The sequence below is a fragment of the Drosophila pseudoobscura genome, chromosome X (genome assembly GCF_009870125.1).
Source record: "Drosophila pseudoobscura strain MV-25-SWS-2005 chromosome X, UCI_Dpse_MV25, whole genome shotgun sequence".
Taxonomy (NCBI): Eukaryota; Metazoa; Arthropoda; class Insecta; order Diptera; family Drosophilidae; genus Drosophila; species Drosophila pseudoobscura.
The window spans coordinates 44,088,724-44,107,511 of NC_046683.1; the positions used below are offsets into that span (position 1 = coordinate 44,088,724).

Below are 18,788 nucleotides of genomic sequence, written 5' to 3' on the forward strand. Positions count from 1 at the left end.
AGTACGATGGATGTTTTTGCTGGCCAACAATTAGTCAGTTTAGCAGCGACTCTCTTAGGGGAAAAACAATGAAATCTGCGATTAAAGATTACGACCAAAGACAGCCAGGAGTCTAGGCCATAGTCTAGTTTTGGGTTCTGTCGTAATGGCCCATTTTTAATGGTATGCCGTGGCTTTCCGCTAGCCTAATCTCATCCCAGAAATCTATGGGCACTTCCTTCTACCACATGTTGCGCCATCGAGCGGCAGGCAGGCAGGCAGGCAGGCAGGCGGGCAGGCGGACAGCCAGGCAGTAGTCAAATCAGTAAACTATTTAGCCCACTAACAAATTTCTCACATAATTCACAAAACGTCGGTAGTAATACGGAAGCCGTTTCTACGAGTTGGTTGCAAATTTCACTCTTCGGCTGATAAGTCGCCTGGCAAATTTGCAGGCACTCAAATTTGAATTTCATGTCCCTTTTATCGGTGCGACTATCTAACGCTTAGCCTTCGTCTCCGTCTCAGTCTCCGTCTTAGTCGCCGCTTTGGCCTTAACTTCAGCTCAGGCTTCAGCTCAGCTTTTGGTCCGGCACTACTTGGCCCGGCTAGAAGTGGCCATTGTGGTTGAGTTTTCTTTTTGGCAAATTTTCCTGGCCATAATAGCATTTCGTGCTGGGGGGTTTTAGCGCCTTATTGGGCGGCATCGGCGGCGGTTCAACGGATTGATGTGCACTGTGTGAACAGAGTTTTTCTCGATATTTTCGGCAACCACAAAAGTTATAAAATATAGAAAATTATGCGCATCGGCTACTGGTTGATGGGGCTGCCACAGCCCTCTCTCACTCTCCCTCTCCCTCTCGCTCTATCTGCCTCCTGGTTGTCATCAAAAGCGGCGCCGCAGTGCGGGGCTTCGAGTCGCCTCGGATCGGTTTGGGGGGCTGTTGCCTGGCACTTAACACCTTTTTGACACACAGCCAGCGACGTCAAATGCAAATGAAGATAAATCGCTGCCTCTGATCTTTTTAGCACCTTTTTGCATACATTCCCCCAATCGGTGGTACGTCCAGGCGGCGGCGGCGGCGGCGGCGGTGTGGAACGGGGCAACAGCAACAGCGACTCCTGGCCAAGCTCCGGTGACAGCCGACACAAACATGCAACATTTTGTCGCCAGTTGTACAACTCCCGACTGTTGACTGCTGACTGCTTGCTGCGCTTGCTGCCACTACCTCGAATGTGGCCTGTGTTGCATGGAAGTTTTTTTGGGGATTATGATGGCAGCCAAGGCGGGATCTGAGGTCCCTGATACCTGATACCCTCTAAGGAGATTAGCTGACTGATGGAATAGCTGCGTTTTTCTTTGGATCTGGCAGGATTTGACTATTCGGGAATGGTTCTTAAAGGTTCCCAAAGGATGATCAGAAAGATATTCGGAAATGGACCAAGCCCTAAGCTAACCCTAATTATGTAGTAGGTTTTGCTAAGGATATGATTATAGAGCATTTGTCGTTGAACATGTATCCCTGTAAACAAAAATAAAACATCCATATAAACAGACATGGAAAGATATAATTTTAATGAGAACTAATTAATCTACAAACTCCGATGAAAAATATCTTTTAAAGGATCTTTCAACAGGATTAATATGCGAAACACATAAAGAATGGGGTTGCATCCGAAAAGAGTCGCCGGTTGATAATCGTTTTGGGGGATTGTCAAATGCATTTTAATAAAAGAAGAAAATTGCTTTGCAGATAATAATTTGAGAAGAGAGGATATGAAAAGATGCTTTCCAATATACCCGAGTATCGGATATTTTTGGTGGCCAATCTGGAAAGCGAAAACACTTCGCTTTATGATTACTTGGCTCTGAACAGCTTGGCCCTTTCATCGGCCCAGACCCGAGCGTATCCAATCTTCGAGTTGATGACTTAACCTTTCCTTTTCTGCCATCTGTACGTTGCAACGTTGTCAATAAGGTCAAGGGGGGAGCTGCCACTGCCACTGCTGTTGCTCTTGCTGCTGCTGCTGCTGCTGTTGCACCTCGGAAACACTCATACACAGAGAGGCACATATGAGGGGCACAATCAGAAAATTATCAGCCTGCCCCCGAGAGGCGTCGTTGTCGTTGGCTGTGGCTCTGGCTGTGGCGCTGGCTGTCGTCATTGTTGTGGGGCCTATGCCTGGGCCTGTGCCTGGGACAAATGGAAGGCTGGACGGCTGGACGGATGAGGAAGTTGTTGTGGAGCCTGTGTGGTTCGATCGGGTCTGTGCTGCATTTGTTGCATGCCACCAACTATCGGCTGGCAGCGGCTGGGGCGACTATCGGCAGCAACGTTGTCGCGTTTTTCTTTTATTTAAATTACGAAATGTTTTGTCAACAATTTGTCCAGTGATTTATTTGCTTTTGTGGCGGCGGCGGCAGTGGCAGTGGCAGTGGCTGCTCTTGCGACTTGCCACCGCAAGTATCGTATCCGGAGGCGGCAGCGTCAGCGGCAGAGGAGGCACACAATAGCCTGGTGTGGCTAATCGGAGTTGCAAGTTGCAAGTTATCAGTGGACTGAGTGACAGGTGCATAAATTGCATTTAAAATCGAAAGTTGAGCTCTGGCTGGGCAGACGCTGACGCTGACGCCGCCGCCCAGAATGAAAGTGAGCGACGTGCATCCATTAAATGTGTGCCACTCATCCACGGTGGCATGCCACTGCGCGGTGCGCAGTGCATTGACTCTGCTGCTGCTGCTGCCGTCGCAGCTGCTGTCCATCAGAGAACTTTCGATTTCGATTGCGTAGTGCGTTCGTCAACAGAGAGAGAGACTGAGACTGAGACGGGACTCCTCTCGCCAGGAGACTTTCCATTGTGGCGTTTGTTGAACCGATCTCTGAACCGATCTCTGCAACAAGCGGGAGACGGATGGCAGGGTCAGGAACTGGCACTGGCACTGGCACTGGCACTGGGACTCGGACAACAACTGGTGCTGCTGGCTGCTGGCTGCTGCTGCCACAGATCACACAAGAAACACATATTTCTTGCCAGAGTTTTATACGTTTTTTCGGCCTGCTGCATGCTGCTCGGATTCGGTTTTTTGAAGCCCCCGTGAGTGACACACAATTGCGTTTTTTGCGCATAGTTCCGTATTTGGTCAGAGATAATGATGTGAAATGCGGCTGGCTGCTGCCTCCAACATCCCCAACGACAACGACATCGAAGACAGGCCTCAGCCTCAGCCACAGCCACAGCTTCAGAGGCGAAGGCGAAGTCGAAGTCCGGAGCTGCAGCTCCAGCTCCAGCTCCAACAGACAGCTCCACAACAAGGCAATCACCCACTCAAAATTGTTGCGGAAAAATTGGCCAGGAGTCGGAGTCGGCCATTCGGATGCATGTAAATGAGTGAAAATGTTTCAACTTAATTCTGTTTTTGTGCGTTCAAGGCACAGTTGCCACGGAGCCAAGGGGCCAAGGGAGGGAGGGGATCGTCATGGAGAGAAATTCAACAAAACCTTAACCGGAGAAATGACACTGAGGAAAAAATATATGTACAAAGTTTAGAAAAATAAACCTAAGCAAAAGTCCCCTTTTCATCCTTCGCTCTGGTGGTACATCTTCTCTCGAAGGACATATAAAACTGCAGAATCTACAGTGAGAAAACCAAAGCTTTCGTATATACAATATTGGGACTTGCCAGGAGTCCAACTATGAAGCTTCCCTGAAACGCAAATAAAGATAAAACGAGGGATGCGCTCTCTTTTGGTACATGTCTGATATAAAAACCCACCCTTAATTGCTAAGCCGCACTGGGAGAGGGTAAGAAAGGCAGTCACAGGAACACTTTTGTTATTTTTTCTAACTATACAGAAACTAAAAATGGTAGAATGAAAGTCCCACTGCAAATAGGTTAATTTATCCTGCTATGATAGGCAAAATTACATCTTTTCCAGCTTTTGTCAAATTTTGAACAAATTTTCTCTCAGTGCAGACACACCGCCTACCCTGCGCATGCCCCAGTAGTACAAATCGTATTGCCATAACAGTATCTGGGTTTTCAGTTTATATTTGTCAGTAGAGAAAACATTGGAGCCAAAAACAAATCGGTGTGAACGAGCACTTTCGACAGCATTTGATAATGGAGACTGGTTCTGGTACCGAAGTGGATATAGAGGGGGGCATGACACCCCCGGACCCGGAGGGGGGTGCACCGGGGAGCATAGTGGAGGCGCCCCTCACGACAAAGCCCAAAGCGCCATATCTCAAGAAGTTCATAGAGCCCGACTCCGATGAGGAGGTGGTGAGCGATCTACGCCAGCTGTACAATATCCACGAGTCCTGGCGCACGCTCCTCTCGCTGCCCAGCTGCCAGAAGGTCATGGTCTCGTGAGTCGAAAGATGATTGATGCGCTCACCCCATCCGCTCACTCAATCCCTTCCTTTTCGCAGAGATAACGTTCAGAAGGGCATGCATATTGAAGTGGGTGTCAATGTCACGCAGGAGTTCCCCTGGAAGCAGGTTAAGTACAAGGATCTGCGGGACATTCTGTTCGAGGAGCTGGAGAACGTGATGGATCTGATGAAGCTGTTCAAGAACTTCAACCAGGAAAACTACGTGCTGATCGGCTTCTGTCCCTTACTCACTGAGTCCGTGGAGGACCCACCGGAGGGCGATCCCTTCATCTTCTTTGCCAGCCCCAAGGATACCAAGACGGCCATGGGCATCATTCAGAACATGGAGGCCTTTGAGCGCTGGCGGATGCAGCGGCGCCTGCGCAAGAAGCCCCGCCGCTGGGTGAGCCAGGGCACCGAGAACGAGATGATCGTCCTGGTGGAGCACTTCAAGGACGAGCCCATCGACGTCGAGATCCAGAGCGTGTACCCCATCCAGGAGCCCAAGCATGTGGCCTTCGACTACCGCATGGCGCGAGATGTGCGCGACGGCGTCATCGAGCTGCTGCCCAACGAGAACATCAAGTTCGAAAATGTCACCCGTCGTCGGATTACCGTCGCCGTTCAGTCCGCCCCGGCGCTCATCCATCGCGAGCAGCAGACGAATCCCACATTCCCCTCGAACGCCTGGTCGCAGTATCTCTACGAGATCGATGAAAGCGGCAAGTGCATCGCTTTTCATCTCCCTTCAACTTCGATTTGATAATCTCTGTGCTGCCACCAGATCTCGAGCTGGACGACACCGATGTGGAGGAGGAAGAGGGTAAGCTGCCGAAGCCCATAAGTCCTGCAGAAGTTCAGGAGGTGCCGGTGAAGCCGCCACCCGAAATGTCCGATCAAATCAAGCTGCTGCTCAACACACTCGACTTCAACCGGATCGACAGCTATCGGTGGGTAAATCCTCACAGATCTCTCTTCTTTACCCATCTATAGAATTGTCTTATGCTTCTTAGCGATGACTATATGCTCATATCGAACAAGCAGGTGGTGCAGTACACCAATCAGTACCTTCAGGAGTTCATCTGCTTTGCCAACATCTCGAAGAGCAACAAGCGCTTTGTGGCTGGCCACGACTGGTACCCGCGCCTCTCCGGATTGATCGCGGTATCGTATGCTTTCAGTACTCCGGCCACCGTCAAGGTGGCCACCAATCAGGTGGACTGGGTGCAGCAGGCGGTCCTGCAGCCGAATCCCGTGCTGCTGTGGAGCTTTGCTGATAATCTGAACTACAAGCTGGAGTTTGAGGCGCCAATCGAGACGACGTCACTGGCCTTCTGTCCCTTCAATGGGGATCTACTGCTGGGCGGCTGCAAGAACGGACAGGTGGTCATATGGGATCTGCAGGGACGTTGTGAACGCTTGGATGAGGAGGAATACCTGTCGGCCGCCCAGGCCAAATACCGCACAATGATCGGGGACTTTCTCAATTGGACCATAGATCTGGACGAGGATGTGATAGTTGCCCCGGCCACCATCTCGCCGCTGGAGAACTCTCCCAAGGGCGCCATCACTGGATTCTATTGGCTGGGCAATCAGTTTTACATGAACAACTTTGGCAAGGTGTACACCGATCCGGACACACGCGTTCAGCACAAGTTCTTCGTTACCTGCGCCTTTGATGGCACCGTCAGCTTCTGGAATCTGGACCCGAGCTCCAAGCAGGACAAGGACAAAATGCGGACACGTCTGCTGCCCAAGGAGCTGACCCAGAGCGAGTCGTCCATCAAGTCGCAGACGGTGAAGCCCACCTACAATCTCTACTTCAATGAACCACTGACGGGGATCATAGCGGACAGCTCGGTGTTCTCGATTCGCACTCCACCGCCCAAGATGATCATGGAGAGCCCTGCCAATTATCCCACAACGCTGGTGGCCAAGAATCCGCCAACCCTAAGGCAGACCATGATCCTGTCCACGTTCTATGGGCACATTAGTCGCGTCGAATGGCTGGGCATGTACGCGGACTCCGATCCCAAGGAGATTGTCAACTGTTCGGTGCAATTTGCGATGGTGCATGATGGTCCCGTGGTGTCTGTCCGCAAGAATCCCTTTTATCCGGAGCTCTTCGTCTCCATCGGGCGCAATGTGTTCGCCTTGTGGAAGGAGGACTATCCCCATTCGGCGATCTTCTGGCGGAAGCGACCCTGCGATCTCACAGCCGTTGCCTGGAGCGAGACGCGTCCCGCCGTCCTCTATATAACCCGCATCGATGGGATACTCGAGGCGTGGGATATTCTGGGTAAGCTGATCTCTTTCTCGAGGGGCTTATTGCGAGGAATTTACAAAAGCGAAACAATCCCCAAGCTCGCGACGATGATGCCTGTCTGATCGAGATCCTGGGCGGCGGCATTATCACTGGCATCACCGAGCACCGACCCTCGCTGCCCTACAAGATCCTCGGCATCGGGGACTACAACAGTAGCATTCGAATGGTGAAGCTGCCGCACAGCTTCGATGTGCCCCTGGACAACGAACTGCAGAAGCTGATGAACTATGTGCTCAAGGAGGAACGTCGCAAGACTGGAATACAGGCGTGGGAGCAGAAGTACTACGAGCTCAACAAGGACATCATCGAGGCGAAGCGCGAGGCCGAGGAGGAGACGCGCAAGGAGATGGAGCGCATCGAGCGGGAGGAGCAGCTGAACACCCGCAAACGACAGGCGGAAGATGAAGAGGAAAACGCGTGAGTACGACATAATGGTCCATAATGTCCTTTGCCCCTCAACTGAATCCCCCTGCAGTGACAACAGCAAACCAACCCAGGGATTGGCCTACAACGAGCGCATGGCTGTCCTCTGGGACGAGCTGAATCTCAACCGCATGATGACCATCCTGATGTCGCGCAAGCAGATGGATCCCGAGAAGCTGGCCCGCGAGACGGCCCTGCAGAAGGAGCAACTAAGCTACGAGGCAGCCAAGAAGGAGTCGCATGTGAAGCTTCTATCCACGCTGGACAGCGAGATCAACACGATCCGTTCCCGCATCCTGCCCGCCGAAGTGCCAGACATGCAGCGCAGCGAGATGATCCAGGAGCGCATCAAGCGCGAAATGGAGATGGCCGAATCGTATGAGCGGGTGTGCGAGAACTCCTTCGAGATCCTTAACATGTTCAACGAATTCAAGCCCATCGACTACATAGAGTTCCTGGAGCGGGGCCGTCAGCGTCGCAAGCTGCTCGATCAGGCCCTGGGCGGCAACACTGAACGGCTGCTCTGGTACCAGGAGAAGGTCAAGAACATGGAGATCTACGAGTGCAACTTTGGCTATGAGTTCCTGTACACCACGCGCCCGGAATCGGGGCGTCCGAGTGCTGAAGCACTTGAACGTCCAAGTGATATTCCATCGGATACTATTGATGCAATACTGTCCAACGCGGATACTCTATCGAAAAGTCATCAATCGGACGATGTGTAACGATCTTCCTTTTGCTTACCAGAAGTATTATAATTATTCCAAAATGTTAATAAATGTTCTCTTAGTTAACCTTCACTTAGCCAACTGATGAACCCTGAACCCCTGCCGTCTCGCTTGATTGGCTTTTGTTTGTTTTGCCAAAAGTCTCGTAAAATTCGGGGGCCTAGTGAACCCTGAAGCCGCGCTTCCGCTTTATAAACCAACTGCTGGCTGAGGAGGGTTCAAGTTTATGGCATTTCTAGCCGCAACACACAAATGAAGTCATCTGCAGGGCGTGCCATGGGTTTAATGAACCTGCCCCCCATTCATGTACCCCATCATCAGCGGTGGCGCATTCACTGGTGGATTTCCCACGACTGGTCATCGTACCACCAGACACATAAGTGTAGCCTGGCTCTCTGGCTAAACCTCTGATCGGGTGGTGGAGGGGAGTGGAGTGGATTGGAGTATCCGTACAAGTGGAGTAAAAGGCAAATGGACTGCGGGCAGTCCATCATTTTCGCAAGCAGATAATCATATACATTTCGGAAGCAATGTATCTGAACTTTACCATAATTTCGAGTGCATTATTATTGGCCACAAACTGTTGCATCATCATCGGTCTTGGCTATAGCCGCGACTATGGCTGTGGCTGTGGCTGGGGCTCGGGACCGAGACCTGGACCTGGACCTGGACCACCTGTTGTCCTTAAAGCGATAAGTATTAAGTGATTTCTGGACAGACTCTCTCGATGGTACGTTGGTTCGCATTTCGCATTTCGCATTTTTCCTTTTATTTATTATTACAAATTTCATGCAGCTCGGCTTGCCTCGCATTGCGTGCGTCTGCAACTGAGGCAAGGTGCATTTACATAACAATTGGCCTTTGAATTCAAATTGGCAGGCAGACAGACAGTCGGCAGGCAGTGCCGCGGAGACTGCATCAAAATCTGTTTACCGCCATTTAAAATTATTTACGATCCTATGCAAATCGCTGCATTTCGTTGCACGCGCCCCCTACTTGCCGTGCCCCCACCGTGACGAGGCATAAGCAGCCGCCGGTGTGCGCCGCGACTGCCCAGGAATTAACCACACACCACACCACACATATATCGATTATTCACGCCCATTGTGAGCGGCAGCCGGCGAACAATGGGGCCAAAAGCGATCCAAAAGCGCACTCGCATTGCAGGTGCCGAGTATTGTGCTGTGTTTACACTAGGACTCTGCTGGACCCCTCAGAATATGGGGGTTCTTTTGCTCTAAACTGTAGCTAAAGATCAAGATTAAATGCTTCGAGTTTCTAAGTTGCACATAAACCCAAATTCATAAAGAAATATACTTAGGAATAAATGATATACTAATTTGGAGAAGGAAATCAAAGGGGGGAGTCGAAAGTTGTAGCCAAAGTCGGCAGAAACAGTCGTACAGTATCATTATCTTCGTAATTTTATAGTCTTTGATGCAATGCAATGATCTCCCTTAAACTCAGGAAAATCCTAGCAGCCTCTACAAATTGTATATAAAATAAATTATAAATGCCACTTGCTAATAGTTATATTTGTATATCCGTAAATTCAGGCAGATACTAAATCTACGGATATTTATCTTTACGGACAATTTATTGAAATTACAGGCAGTCTAAAAAGTGACACAGATTTTTGTATGGGACCAAAAGTGAGATCATAATAGCCGAACAATTGGGAGAATTTAGTGTGAACATCATAGGGTGCCTAAGGTTCGGTTTCGTTTTCAATGGATTTCGGGTTTGGGCGCACATTACAAATTTGGTTGGACGGATAATTTGGCAAGGGTTGGTGCGGAGATTGACCAACAGATCATGGAGTGCTGGTGTGACATGCTTCTGTGGTCCGTAAAGAAAACATTAAACGAAACGAAAATAAATTTGGAACGAAAAACAAAACGCTAATTGTAGGCCTCCAGGCGTAGCAGCAACTGCTGACAGGACTCACGCTCATCCTCTGCGGTGCTGCTGGTGGAGTTGGCCAGCTCCCGCACCAGATCCAGGATGCTTTTCAGGAGGCTGTCAAACTCAGTTTCGTACTCGGCCACGCCGTCGTCGAAGGCCTGCTCGTCACTGAGCGGGGTCTCGGCGAAGCTGCTGAAGTTGAGGCACACCTGGCCGAGCGTGAATAGGGAGCGCACAAAGGCAATGGCTCCCGAGAGGAGGCCCAGGCGCAGACACTCCTCCAGGGTGATGGAGAGCCGCTCGACCAGATCGTCGATGTGCTGGGCCTTGTCCGCCACTACGATGAGCATCTCCCAGCGCGGCTCCGCAATGTCCTGGGTGATGTACTGCTCCAGGTTGATCATGATGTCCAGCATGCGTTGGCGCAGGGCTTCGGAGCGAGTGCTCTGCGAGATGGGGATAGTGCCCTCAGGCGGGGCTTGCCACAGGGCCTGCAACTGACGCTGCACGTAGCGCAGAAACAAGATAACGCGCTGCAGAAGTTGCATTTTCTGCAGGGGCTCCGAGTGAAGGACGAAGCTGAGCGGCCACTTGGGCTCGTAGCGCAGGGCAAAGGCCTCGTAGCCGTAGAGAGTGAACCTACCGAAAGGATCTCCATCGTCGTCGCTGGTGGTGTTGCTGGTGTTCCCCTCGTTTTTGTCCGCCTCTCCATGTTCGCGGTTCACCAGCTTCTGCAGCTGGGAGGCCACATCGCGGTCCTTTAGCTGGCAGCGCATCAGGTCCTTGAAGGGATCGTCGATTATCTGCAGCGTCTCCATGAGCAGACTCTGCAGCGTCTCCGGAATCATGCGGTCCACGCCTCTCTGCATATGCTCCTGGTAGTTGGCCAGCAGTGCCTCCGCGAATTCCTGGTTCTGAAGCAAGAAGTAGCCGTGCAGATTGCCCAGATGCCACTCCAGGTGGTGCTCCGTTTTCAGGTAATCCAGCAGCTTCTTGCCCGGCAGTTCGTAGCTGCTCCGAATGATCTCCACATGGCCCTGTTCCTTGGGATTGTAGTTGAGTGGAGTCTGCATCAGCGTTAGCTTCACGTTGCACTGCCGCAGGATGTTGAGGTACTTGCCGGCATGGAATATCTCCGCAGCCAGGGGGTTCAGGAAATCTGGCAGGCGCTCCGGCAGCAGGGTGTAGCGATTCTCCCAGTAGGCGTGACAGCACTGTTCCGGGGCCAGGAGGGTGCTGCTCATGGAATTGGAGCGCTCCGAGTCCTCGACAAAGAACTCGTGCTGCAAGTCGTAGATGATGCCTTTTTGGGTCCACAGTTGTACGATCTTCATGTAGACGCTGCTGACGGAGTTCAGGATCTTTTCCAAAAGCTCCTTCAGCTCCAGATCGCTTGGCTTCAGCTTCTCATAGATCTCATTTATATCGCTGAGAATCTGGGCGCTGGTTTTCTTGCCGCGGGCACTGGTGACCATCGAGCTAAACACCTTCAGGATGCCGACCCAGGGACGAAGCTGCCGCACCAGATCCTTTAAAAAGAGCTTCCGTTGCTGCATCTCCGTCTCCATCGTCGCCTGCAGGTCGTAGTACTGCTGCATTTTGTCGTTCAAGGCGGCGGCCAGGGCCAGACTGGTGCGTCCGCTCCTTGGAGTCATGTTAGTGGTCTCAATGAAGTTCTGGACACTGATGAAGTGGCCGACCAAGGGCAGCAAATAGTTGCCCAGCGTTCTAATGGTACTGTTGAACCCCTCATCGATCTTAAAGCGCACATTGGGCAGGCCCGATTGCTGCATCGTTGCGATCTGTTTGATGGTCGCCTCCGGCTTTATGTGCGACGAGGGTACGCCCGAGAAGGCGTAGATTAGGTTGCGAATCAGCAGCTGCTCCTGGCGATCCAGTGGCAACTTGGAAATTTCCTCTGTGGGCATAAAGAAACCACCCACACTCTCAAAGGTCCACAAATCCGACTTGGGAATGCTCCTAACCTCATGTATCTTTCGCCCCTCCTTCTCTAGCTCCTCTTTGCTGAGGACCTGACGTACGGTCTCTTTAAAGCTTTTATTCAGATTGACGGAATCCATTATCAATATATAAACGTAAGTCTATCGTCTGCCGTTAGATAGTGATACAAGTCAGTGACAAGTCAGGGATATAATGAAAACTTACTTCGTTTTTACTACAAAAATAAAATGATATTTATAGGAAAGCTACACAGATCCTTACATTCAGCATCTGAATTTCAGATGTATTGAAAATAAGGGCATCTTTAAGTTACTTAGTCATTATATAGATAAATATGGTCATTCTCTATGATTTTCTCGTATCTTCAATATTGTGGATTCCACAGATTTTCGCCTTTTGTGGGGGCGGAAGTGGGTGGGGCGAAGTTTTGAAATATTCTTGTAACAGTTTCATATCACAGAAGTACGGATATAAAATGTCGTTGCTCTAGCTCTTATAGTCTTTGAGCACTAGGCGCCGATAGGGACGGACAGACAGATCGACAGGTCTCAATCGACTCGGGTATTGATGCTGATCAAGAATATATATAATTTATGGGGTCGAAAAAGATTCCTTCTGGACGTTACACACATCCATTTTAACCACCACCAATACTCATTTTGAGTATCGGGTATAAAAAACCAGAAACTACGCAGCAAGTATCCCTTTCGCAATTCCCTTTAGCATTTTCTGAGAGGAAGAGTTTGGGCATTGTTGTTGTTCTTGCTGAGATAAGCATATGTAGAAGAGCAAAGAACCGTGTAAAGCGCGAATCTCGTAAATGAAATGGAGATTAAGATTAAGCGAAAAAACAAAACACAAGAGCATGAAGACCATACATATTTTTTTTCCCATTCTAGATTTCTCTGAGGCAAAGATCTGCGTATGTACAAATGTATGTAGATATCCCAAGTCCTCTTTGATATTAAGTTCTCATTGGTCTCAATTTACTGCGATAATAGTGGTACGGTACTGATTCTCATTCATTGTTCCTAGTAATTCCGATTACCAGCTTACGAATATGGTAACTACATATATTTTTTATTTCTCCCACCAGCCGTGCCAGGCAGAAGGTTTGACGTGCCTTACCTTTGTTTTCCATGAATGAGCATCAAAATTCATGAGTATTCCATCGTACTGATTGGCGACATCTGCTTCACAGGTGCCACAAATGAATATGGGACCTGGAGGGGGATCAGCCGAACAGCTAGCTGTCCATCAAAGGGAAACATATGTACATACATATGTACATACATATGTAGCTGAACGAACGTGCTGAGAATTTTTCATCAATTTCTCTGCAATGGGAAAGATCTCGAAATTGCAAGCGAACTCTCCGACAACTTTCTCGTTTTCTCAGTGTATCATGGGAGAACTCATATACGAAAATACCGTACAGGGAATCAGCTACCATATGTGAGCACTTTTTATACCCTCTCCTGTCTGAGGTATTATTTTGATCAGATGTTGGCGAAGCTTTGAAGCATTTTGGTAAAAATAATAAGACATAATTCGTAACCCGCAAGATCGGAACGTATCCTACAGCTACCATATATGTACATATGTATGTACATGTGTAAACATTCTATGCATGTAGAAGGGTATCGAAAGCTTTGCTACCGAAGTTAGACGTCTCTCTCTTTATTTATGGGCTTTTGTCGCGTGAGTTTTACTTGTCGTGTTAGCCGCTGTTTCTGGTGGTTCTCTCTCGTTTTCTCGTTCTCATTCTAAACAATGCAAATGCAGCGTCAGCTTCTGCAGCTGCAGCGACGCCGTCGTCGGCAGCAGAAACATTAACATAAATAAATAAATAACCGTAATACAGCAGTAACAGAAGCAGCAACGAAAGAAGCAACAAATTGCATTGGCAACGCGAGCGAGTAAATAACAACGCTGACAGGCGGCAACACCAACAACAACATTAATCCGACGTGGGCTTTTGTCTCTGCTTCTGTTTGTGTCGCTGCTTCCTCTCCTTCTCTTTAATAAAAGCAAGAGCATTTGCTTTACAGTAGAATAACGGCGCTTGCACTTGCTCTTCTTCGCTCACCCACATGCATGTTAAAGGAACAGTGGGATTGATTTAAAAGAGAGTGGAATGGATTGATGAAAATTCGGAACATACATACATATGTACGAATGTTAGAGTAGGGAAATGATTATGCTCTTTAGAACTGTATCGATGGTTGAAATGATTTATGTAACTTATTGAAAACCCCCAACCCAAAATACATATATTTTTTCTCTTTCAGCGACCACTGTGCGAGTACGATACGAGTACCAACACCTTCGCCTTCACCGACTATTGCTTTTGCTATCGCTTTCTGCCGCTGCCTCTGCCGCGCCCCACGGCCACTGCTGCTAGTAGATGCCGTTACTGTTTGACGCTGCCGACAATCAAATTTAGTGCACAGCTAGGCTAGAGTTTTTGGGCAGCGACGTTTGCAGCGGCAGCGTGAGCCATCAGTGAACGTGATGGAGAGGGCGCGGCGAGCAGGAGGGCCAAGCCGGGCCGGCGTTAAAGTGCGCGATGTGCTTTGACTGCAAAAAAAGCCCCGTTTTGTGCTTCGATTTTTCAGTTTCGGTTTTTTGTTCGGTTTATTGCATTATTTATGTAGTTTTGCAGTCAACCACACGCACGCTAGCCACAAAAATTATGTGTAAACAAAGCGCTCGGGCGACAGAAGAAAAAGAGGGTACCCAAGCCGATGGACTTGATACCCTTGCTGACTAATGGTCCGTAAGGCAGGTGTGGTACAATTTTTATCTGCTTTGGCAGAGCTGTTGTAAGAATATATAAAACAAAACATATCTACACACATATGTACATCTCATACTTGCAACCCCTCTTCAGAATCATAATAGCTCCTGACAGGGTATCAATGGAGTATCATTGGGTGACAATCGCAAGTGCAGCACTCTCAGTCTCAGTCTCAGCTTGAGCCTCAGTGCCGGCCTCGACGTGAGTCTCTCTCTCTCTCTCTTTGTGTCTCTCCCCGTGTTACTAGCGCTGCCATCACCGTCGTCGCCTTCGCCGTAGCAGCGGCGACAAACGCGGCCGCATTCTCATTCAAACAACCAACAAACGCAAACGCAACTGAAGAAACAACGTCCGCGTACCGGCAGCAGGGAACACACGCCTCCCCGCCCCCCTAGCCAGCTCGAAAGTGGATCTAGTGAAAAGTGAAATTCCGCAGTAAACATTTTCGCTGCCGATTCCCAGGAGAAGTTCTGTTCCCCCCAATAAAAAGTGTTATGTTAATTGCCTGCCGCGGTGCCCCCGCCCCCCCCTTCGGTCGAGTAGTGTTTTCGCTCGCTTAATGTTCGACGAGCTGCCGCTGCCCACGCGCCAGCAGGTCGGAGTCTGGCTGCACCGCCTTCTGCTGCTCGTCCTCCACATCTGGCAGCCCTGCAGCATGTCCTTTACGCGCCGTCGCCAGGGGGCGCTCAAGTGGATTAAAAAGCGCCTGGCGCGTCGCCGCAGTCGCGTGAGTATTGCGTGGCGGGTTTCCTAGGGCGGTTCCAATTGTGGGTCCCAAGTGGGTCACGTCATCCCCATATTCTTTAGATTTTAGGGAACATTTTTAGCCGGAATTCAATTAAAAATCATTCAGTGTTTCAGTGTCTGCCTGCAAATTCAATTAAAGGCAATAATTTCGGTGGCTTTTGCCGCAATTCTTGGCTAATTTTGTATTTCCTGGTAATCGGGGGCGCCGCCAAAGCCACCAGAAGGGTTAGAAAACTTTTGCATTTGCGTGACTCGCGATAATTTCTCCATCAGACGCCAAAAGCCCCATCAGCCCCAAATCCGCAGGATGGAATGTGGGGTATGTCTGAGGCTTTGTTCCGTTTCCGCTTATGCTACGGCACATCCAAAACCACCCCATAAACACCCCTCCAGCCGGGAAGGTGTGTCCATCGACCTGAGGGAGACATAGGCTTGGTTCTGCTTCTAGCTCCCTTCATCCCTCTTTCAAACTAGTTGGCGTTGAGCGATTATGGCTGTCAGTTTGGAAAACATTTACCATTTAGCCACATTTTGCAGCCCTGTAATCAATTCCCACTAACAGCCGGTCGGTTGGGTGGGGGTGGGGGAGGAGCAAATCAATTTTTATGAAAGTTGACTCTTCCGTTGATTTTTGGCAATTATTTGTTGTGCGATTTCGAAATTTTTGTGTATTGCTATGCGGATCTTAGGCTGCCAGGGCACGTAGCGCGGGCAAGGGAAGGGTAATGACGGGGGAATGCGGTGTATGCCTAGTGCATATCAAAGAGTTTTCTAATACAGTCAACAGATATGAGCCAATCTATTGCCACGCCACAAATGGCAGGGGCTTAGCCCTGAAAGTATTTGTTGCCCATCAAAACATAATATATTAAATTGATGCGGGTTTCCTAATGATCACTAATCCTTGGCTGCCAGATCAGAAATAAAGAATTACCAAATACCCAAGAATTGAGCAGAGCAGAGGTTCTCCCTTGATGAACGGAGAGTGTACCGCTCCAACCCTCTTGAGCCAACCCCCTCGTTGACCCTCAATTAAAGCCCTCACGAATGGGTTCCGATATTAATCACAAACACGACTGTGGCATGATTCACTCATGTGCATGGGTTGTGCATTAATCTAGTAAATTAATTGATTTTAATTGATTCGCTGGCAAGCGGAAATATTAATAGTCTTAATCACAAATTGATTTATTTATTGTCCCACGAAACAGAACAGTACCGGGCATAATGTTCTTATTACAAATGAAAATATGGCGAGAGGGTGGTGGGGAGAGGGAGAGGAAGGGGAAGAGGAAGGAGGGCACTTAATGTTTATATTTATGGCACTCGTTGGATGTCTGTCTGGCAGTCTGTTTGGCTGTCTGTTCCTCCCAGAGCTATTGTTTATCCGCTGGACAAATGTTTATTCTCAGGTTCCCACTCAAACTTCCAGATTTATGAAACTGAAAGCAGAATAAACAACACTCAACGGATCGCATGTTCCCGACTATCGAAACCTCTTCGAAAGGACCCCCATAGCTCCCCCGATGGTCTTCCCTCGTTAGCGCTTTTGCTGAACCCTGTTTCAGTGTCTGTGTGTGTGTGTGTGTGTTTTTTGTGTCGAAGTTTGAAGTAGCCGTAAACAAATGCCTGTACGAAAAGCATAAACTGAGCCACCGACAAAGTAGCAAAAACTACGAGGAACGCAACGCCATATACCATATATCCATAAAGCATACTCGTATGTATGTATGTATGTATGTATGTGGTACCATAAATGAGAGAACATGCCACCAAGTTCAAGGCAGAAGTTTGTTGCACAGATGTCTCAATGCTTTATATTCCACAATTTGTGGGGGACTTGGGGGAACTGGGAAACGGCACACACAATAGCAACAATAGCAATGGCAAAGTGTGCATAAAACAGACCTCCCCACGATACGACACGACACGACACGACACGTCAAACAAGCGACTAACGAAAACTGTACGGGAAATTTTTTGTTCATAAAAAGTCGAAGAGTGATGTGCCCTTTAAGAGTATAATCTGCTCTAAAGGACTACGTACATATATCCACTCGAATTTTGAGGAAAGTTGTTCCTACCTCAAAGTAAAGACCAGATCATTTGATCTTTCTTATCGATCAGTATTTTCCCAATTTTGATGAGTATTTCGCTAGATTTTCTCCAAAATCTATTTCGATCTTTTGTAGGAGTTCTGCTAGTTTTCCAACTTTAAATTAAAACAGAACTTGCGAAAAACAGAAACACTTTAAATGAGAAAAAAGTTGAGTTCTGTTTTGCGAATGGTCGTTCTTTTTCTTGAAGACTCTTAAGGAATTTAAGGAACTAAGAGTTCTTGCCACAAACCGTATGTCCAAGCGTTGATATCCCACAAAATCAAGCGATAATTGTGGGTGTGGTGTTTGCTGTTGCCATCGATGATGATCCACGAGAGCGTACCCTGCCGTACCGGGCCGTCCAAGTCCATTCAATCGAAGCGTTCGTTGAGTCACAGAAGAGCGGTGGGGGCTGGTAGGTGGGGGGAAGTGGGAGCCAAATATCGACATTCATTCAAAGCGTTTCGCACGCATGGAGGAAAAATCATTGAAGCCTGCAAATGGCTGTGACGTGCAAATGGGAATGGGATGGGTCTCTCTCCCTGTGTTGCATAGGTGTATCTGTATCTGTATCTATGAGTTACACCCTCGCCCATACGCTGAAACTCATTTCAATTTAGTTGCCACAAAGCGCTTGCCGCAAACGCAGGCCTAAGTAAAAAAGGAAAAAAAAAAACTGAAAGGAAAATCCAACGGAAAAACTGAACGAAATTTTGTGCGCGCTTTTTTTTCAGTTTGTTTTTGGATTTCTTGGGCGCCCGCTCTGGACTGTCTCTGGACCTCGTCTGGGACCTCTCGAAAGTCCAACTCTGAATCTGAATCTGGCTGGTACCTTTAGGCCCCCATCGGCAGTACAGTACAGTACAGTTCGGTGCGGTGCGGTGCGGTGCAGTGGAGTGCCAGAGTACAGTGGAGTACAACTATGTATTGATAAATTGCCAGCCAACGATTTCCGTCGTGACCTGTGCGCGTTATGCAAAAAAAAATACAAAAAAAAAAATGAAACAAAATGCAAACAAAATGTAAATAAATATTAAAAATAATACACAAAAATCAACCAAAAGCCCAAACCACGAGACAGCAGGGAGAGACACAGTGCCTTCCTTTTGTATGTGCCTTCCCCCGATTTTGTTGGTGTTGTTTTTTTTTGTGGATTTTCGTTTTGTTCAAAGTGAAAAATGAAGTGAATCTCAGTCTCTCTCGTGAGTCTTTTGTTGTTGCAGCCACAGAGCAGAGTAGCAGAGCAGAGCAGAGGAGGAATCGTAATACTCGTAATAATAATAATAATAATAATGTAAACCGACAAATTTTCGAAGAGATTTTCCTTATTTATGAAAACAATAAACGCAACGCATTCGAAAAAGGGGGACTCTCCATCCGCCAATTCGCCAGTCCTCCAGCATCTCCCTCTCTCTCTCTCTCTCTCTCTGTCTTTCGGATGT

General features: G+C 48.6%; 2 protein-coding genes across 2 annotated transcripts; one reads left to right on the forward strand and one right to left on the reverse strand.

Moving 5' to 3' along the window:
- Window positions 1–4,013: 4,013 nt before the first annotated feature.
- mmm (missing minor mitochondria) lies at window positions 4,014–7,905 on the forward strand. The gene is made up of 6 exons (XM_001353218.4): window positions 4,014–4,350; window positions 4,414–5,078; window positions 5,141–5,306; window positions 5,370–6,655; window positions 6,721–7,099; window positions 7,158–7,905. The coding sequence occupies exons 1-6, from the start codon at window positions 4,103–4,105 to the stop codon at window positions 7,828–7,830; spliced, it is 3,417 nt and encodes a 1,138-aa protein (XP_001353254.3). The 5' UTR covers window positions 4,014–4,102; the 3' UTR covers window positions 7,831–7,905.
- A 1,498-nt stretch (window positions 7,906–9,403) lies between these two features.
- t-Grip84 (testis-specific gamma-tubulin ring protein 84) lies at window positions 9,404–11,920 on the reverse strand. The gene is made up of 2 exons (XM_001353219.2): window positions 11,905–11,920; window positions 9,404–11,847 (listed from the first exon to the last, which is right to left on the reverse strand). The coding sequence occupies exon 2, from the start codon at window positions 11,817–11,819 to the stop codon at window positions 9,735–9,737; it is 2,085 nt and encodes a 694-aa protein (XP_001353255.2). The 5' UTR covers window positions 11,820–11,847; window positions 11,905–11,920; the 3' UTR covers window positions 9,404–9,734.
- Between the last annotated feature and the right edge of the window lie 6,868 nt (window positions 11,921–18,788).